Below are 5854 nucleotides of genomic sequence, written 5' to 3'. Positions count from 1 at the left end.
GGATGGAAGCAATGTACAGCTTACGATCGCATTAACTAACGAGCTTCCACCCAGTTCCCCCATCTCAATACAAATATACAACATTCTATTCAGATGGTAAATATGCTGTTGTTTATAGTCTATGATGTGTTTGCGTTATTTTAACTAAAAATCGCAAGGATTTAAAAGAGTAATGGTACCAATGCAAGATATATATTTTTCTTTACATTCTAAGCCTAAAGTTTTACCAATGAATAAAATTTGTTAATTATTGCACAAAGCGGCCAAACTTTTTAAAACGCAGGGATACTTTGACAAGACAATAGACATACAAACAAATTGCATCATAATGGTTGTAACAATTACTTATTAATGCAGTGTAGAAAATTCCAGCGCAATCTTGCCCACCCCCAGGCCCAGCCTAACCAAGAAGCAGTATTTAGAAAATTCTGTTTTTCATGATTGAACAATGTTTTGTGTTCAGGGTTCTTGATAAGATAGGCATGAAGCAAGTTGGAAGGAACTTCTACAATCCTTCCATGTCATTCACCGTGGAATGCCAGAGGGTCAACTTTGAACTATGGCCAGGATTCATCACAAGTATTCTGCAGTATGAGAAGAGTGTATTGTTATGTGCTGAGGTATCCCATAAGGTGAGTAAAGACTTGAATTTCAGTGAATTTTATTTTATCTGATAATCTTCTAGCTGTTATGTGTGACAATGGATTAACATCCTGTTTAAGATTGACTTTTGTATTTACCGTAATGAAAGCTATTCTATTAGCATGCTAAAATAATTGTATGCAAGTAATTTGAAAGAGAACTCTTAAATTTTACTAGATTTGCCAGCAATACATGTTGATTTGAAACTGTAAATCAGTGGTTTATAAACAGTTTAGCTGTGTTCATTTTGCTTTGGCATAAACAATTTCCTGGAATACCTTGTGTAATTCCACTGGAGAACATAACATTAACGAAAGAGTTTCCTTACAACTGAATCTGTGTGAAGTTAAAATTACAGATATAAGTTCAATTAATGTTTTAGTTGATGCGGAAAGATTCGGTGCTGGATATCTTACGGCAGATGTATGGGGACTGTAGGCAACGTGGAAGAGATTTTAAACAAGAGATGGAAAAATTCTTGGTGGGACAAATTGTACTGACAAGGTGGGGCCTAACATAACATAGTTTGTTTATGTTTCATTGACAGTTTGCAGAAGGCTTTTGTGACGACTGCCATTACACACTAGTGCAATAACCCAGTTTATTTATACATCTATGCTACGAAATTCTAAATTGTTTTACAAGGGTTTTGTTTATAATGTGTAGGTTTTGGTTCATGGCTGCTTAAAGCTTTTTGTTTTCTCTCTGCATGTTTTTATAAATTGGTGCATAATAGAGTGTATATTTATTTAATAATTTGTTCAAGCCATTGTTCTGTTGAAATTAACGGTCAATGGAAAATCTAGACTTTGAAACATTTGACATGGTTTGGGGTTTTAATTCTCTTGACAGCATCCGGTTTTGTATTACATAACATATAATATTGTGCATTGAAAAACATACTGCATATCTTGTAAAGAATTGTCTCAATTTGTTGAACTAAATCAACCATGTTTTATCACATTGGCTTAACAATGGTTAGGTCATTACATCACAAAGCACATTATTGCGTAATCCTCTTAGCCTGATTGCTCATAGGAAATGAATTTAATCTCCTCAGAAACATTATCACGTGATTGTTTTTTATTGTGATGAAACATATGGGGATTATGACTAAGTGTTATTAATGGTTCAAAGCATTGTGCTATATAGTAGTTGATGCTTGAGAATTAACAAAGAGTTTGTCTAAATGTCTAAAGGTTAAAAACATTGCTTAATGGTCTCCAGATACAACAATAAGACATACCGCATAGATGGGATTGAATGGAACTTGAATGTTAATATGAAGTTTGAGCGAAAATCTGGTTCCGTCTCGTATGTGGATTATTATAAAGAGGTTAGTTGGTTGCAATGTGTTGAATTTTTCACTTTCATTTTGTGTGGGTTTGGTCCTATGGCAAGGCTTGGCAATGGTGCTGGGTTTTGGGCCAAAGTTAGCCTATTAACCCACTTCTTTGCTTACAATTGCCAAAGGGCGTGCAACTTTGTTTTACTCAAATGGTTAGCAATTGCTAATCCATGAAGCTACAAGTGTAGTAACTTCCAAGTGGGTCTGTTGTGTATAAATTAGAACAGCTGTGTTAAAACAAATATTGTTGCTTCGCCACTCGAGGATATATTAACCTTCCATTTAAACATTTCACTTCCACCCAGCAATACAACATAGTGATCCGAGATACAAACCAACCTCTGCTTCTATCTCGTCCTAAACAATCAGAGATTCGCAAAGGTGGATTGGAGGTGGTTCATCTTGTGCCCGAGTTATGTACAGTGACAGGGCTTACTGATGAGGTGGGTGTCAGGCTTTAATAATATTTATACTGGCACTGTGTCAAAGTGGTTAGCGCCTGCCTGTAGTCAAGAGCTTATGGGTTCAAGGCTCGTTGCTGTTACTTGTGGGCATATGTGTTCTTGAGCAAGACACTTAACTGGAATTACTCTTATTCATAAGGTGTATAAAACCAATCACCTGTGTTACAGAGTGTCGTTGCCCCTCCACATGCAGATAATCAAATTATTCCTTTGTTGATGAAAAAGAACCTAGAGATATTTTGTTTATTTCAACTTTTATCTTTGATAAAAACTTGTAGCAATGCCCAAGTACCTATTGCATGCTTAACTATAATGCATTAAACAATATAGTAAAAAAAAACATTTAAAAAAATATTAATTTAAAAACAATTTATTTAGCTGCGAGCTGACTTCAATACCATGAAAAGGTTGGCAGTCTACACAAAACAAGGACCTACCAAGAGAAAACAAGCGCTGAAAAGCTTTATACAACGAATCACCACGTATGTTAAGCATTATATCATTATTGAAATTGAACAAATCATGTTAATTTTAAATGCAAGACATAAACCTAATTTTATACATTGGGTTATTTTGATATAGAAAAGGTATTTCCATTTGCACATTTTGCACACACATTGTCCTTTAACAAATAAAGATAAGTATGGCTGACATTTTGACAAATCATTAGCAACCACTAAAGTTGGTGCAAAATGAGCACGCACACCCACAATGGTTGCAGCATCACTTTGAACCTGTAACTTCTATGGTATCAAACAGAAGTGTTAACAACTCATATGCGACCTAAATCTTTATATACTTTCTCTCAAACAAATATTGTACCGGTATATTTAAAGTATCATCTGCCATAGTTTACCTAACACCTTATACTTCCCAAAGCAACACTGAGGTTGAAAAGAGATTTGCAGAGTGGGGGCTTAGATTTGAGGATCGACTCTTGGATTTAAAGGGAAGAGTTCTTGACTCTGAAACCATAATGTTTGGTGATGTAAGTCTACTTAGTAATAATAAAGTGTAAACAATGGTTTGTGGTGGCTACATGATGGCCAAGTCCTGTCATAGTATTACCCTTTTGTACCACTAAAAATACTGCTACCTATTTTGCCTATGAATTCGTTACAATGTATCATTGGTTCATCTTGCTGATAAATGGTGTTAGCCAACCGTTCGTGTGTTGTGACCCTCTTTTAGAAACCCGGATCAGTGATCACCCATTGTTGTTTTAACACAGTTATATATTTTATAGTTCCTGATCCTGATCAAATCCTACTCTAATGAATTAAATATACTTGGTAGCGTTGGTAGCCGAAGCTAAATATTACTGTTTAATACCTAGTGTGTTGTTTACAGAATAAGCAAGCACAGAGTAGAGATGCATCTTGGGATCAAGAGTTCCGAAGACAGAGACTACTTAAGTGTATTGATCTTCAGGAGTGGGCCATCCTGTTTTGCTCCAGAGATAAAAGATGTGCGGAGGATTTTGTAGAGAAGTTGTTAAAAGTGGGTTTTCATTATGTGTGTTGATTTTTTATTCCATATAGATTGGTTCCTACAATACCACAACAAAAACACAGAGGTAACTTTGAACCAGTTTTTTACCTTTGAAAAACTTTACCTGTAGCTTTTGTTTATGAGTTCTCTAAATCCTAATGCATATGCTAAACTGCTGCATTCATTAGATTCCTTTCCTAAATCTCTCTAAAACTGGTGTTCCTCCATTCTTCCCATCCTCATCATAGGTATCTCGTAACATGGGATTCCGTGTTGCTCGTCCGACTCCTGTTGAGTTGGAATCGGATCAAATGTTTCAGAAGAGGATCAGGGATGTAATGGGGAGGAATCCGAAGACACAGCTGGTGAATTAAATCTATAAAACTGAAACAATGTGGTTACAGTCAATAATGGGTGTAGTGGTTAGAAGTTAGTGGTCACTGGTCACTTTGACACCCTTGGTGTCTGGGTAATGGACAAACTCTATCCTAATACTTAGGTCACATGCAGTGCTTCTGTATCATACTAAATATGCAGTAAGTATTAAATAAGTTTTGTTTATTAACTTGAATAACTGACAAGTGGTTGGTAATAGTACCCGGCATTTTTTTTTTATTAGCCAATCATGCTGCAGGAAATTACCGTCGCAATTTCTAAATATGAACCTTTCATGTTTAGATATGTTGTATGATGCCCAGCAGTAGAAAGGACAGATATGAAGGCATCAAGAAAGTTTGTTGTGTGGATATGCCGGTTCCAAGTCAGGTTAGAAAACTTTTTCAAGAAATTGTGTTTTGTTTTATTTATAAAACGAAAACTTTTTTGTTAACAATGGCTGTTCCAAGTAAAAACATCATTTGATTTAAAAAAGTAAAAAAAAACGTAATTTGATTTTTTTGCATAATTTAAAACAACATATATAATTTGATTTTTTTGCAAACAATACTTTACTAAGTTGTGTGTTTGAGTTGAGTTATTTATTTAAAATACTTTATTCTTACATAACAATTGCCTTTATGACACAACAGGTTGTATTATCACGCACATTATCCAAACCACAGCGAGTAATGAGCATCGCTACAAAGATTGCAATCCAGATGAATTGTAAGCTTGGTGGTGAGGCATGGGCTGTCAAGATACCGGTATGTTGAACCATTTATTAGTATTTTGTGAGTTAGGGGACTAGTAATTAGGGATGTGCTGAAGTTGAAAAAGCTCGGGTTCGCCGAGCGCCGAGCTTCAACGAAAAGCTCGGCACGAGCCCGAGCATCTATGACGTCATCAAGGAGAAAGGCGTACGAGAATGCGTTCCTATTAAGCCGAAAAGCGCCGCTAATCAAAATAATACAGAACACGTGGTTTGCGGTTAAAGACGCGTCTTTATTCCTACTGTTGCAAAATGTAAAATTCATACAAAAAATATTTAATTAAAAAATTATTTATAACTGTTACAGCCAGTGGCACAACTAGCAAGTTTCTACGCATGTTCATCTTGGATAATGTAACGATTATTTACGTCAGAATAAACCTTTACGATCGTTACATCACAAACGAGATTGTTGGAAAACAATCGTGTTTTATTCGCTTCCATACGATCTGTAGTTTGTGTATAATTTTTGTTTCTGATGATTAGTTTAATGCAGGTAAATCGCGATTATGTGAGTTTTAATTGGTGCAAATATAAGAGCGAGGAGCGACGCTATCAGTAAATTGGAACCAACATAAATTGTAATATGATATTACATAGTATCGTCCCGGTCGAGCTTGGACAGAAGCCAAAAAACATCGTTTGATGGCGCCGCACGAGAACCAGAGTTTCATTACGTCATTTTTCACGAGAATAAATTCACAACGATTGCTTCGTTTGTTACGTGTGGAATGTATGCTACCGCATGCGTCTTCCTTTATT

The 5854-nt window shown here is 35.7% G+C and overlaps 1 protein-coding gene across 8 annotated transcripts in view; it reads left to right on the top strand.

Annotated features, from left to right (window-relative positions):
- Positions 1 to 5854, top strand: part of LOC100178556 (piwi-like protein 1) — a 17851-nt gene that overhangs the window by 7138 nt on the left and 4859 nt on the right. For 6 of the 8 annotated variants that reach the window (XM_018814004.2, XM_026836873.1, XM_026836871.1 and 3 more), the window contains 9 exons: positions 1025 to 1146; positions 1870 to 1978; positions 2296 to 2433; positions 2833 to 2936; positions 3334 to 3442; positions 3805 to 3954; positions 4194 to 4310; positions 4624 to 4710; positions 4974 to 5087. In XM_018814004.2, coding sequence (XP_018669549.1) covers positions 1025 to 1146; positions 1870 to 1978; positions 2296 to 2433; positions 2833 to 2936; positions 3334 to 3442; positions 3805 to 3954; positions 4194 to 4310; positions 4624 to 4710; positions 4974 to 5087 — 1050 coding nt within the window. Of the gene's footprint in view, positions 1 to 13; positions 97 to 463; positions 633 to 1024; positions 1147 to 1869; positions 1979 to 2295; positions 2434 to 2832; positions 2937 to 3333; positions 3443 to 3804; positions 3955 to 4193; positions 4311 to 4623; positions 4711 to 4973; positions 5088 to 5854 lie in introns of all 8 variants that reach the window. The other 2 variants (XM_026836875.1, XM_026836874.1) reach the window with 2 other exon arrangements.

This window comes from Ciona intestinalis, chromosome 11 (assembly GCF_000224145.3).
Source record: "Ciona intestinalis chromosome 11, KH, whole genome shotgun sequence".
In the NCBI taxonomy this organism is placed as follows: Eukaryota; Metazoa; Chordata; class Ascidiacea; order Phlebobranchia; family Cionidae; genus Ciona; species Ciona intestinalis.
The sequence above is the reverse complement of the archived record's forward strand: the minus strand, read 5'-3'. Positions and strand labels throughout refer to the sequence as shown.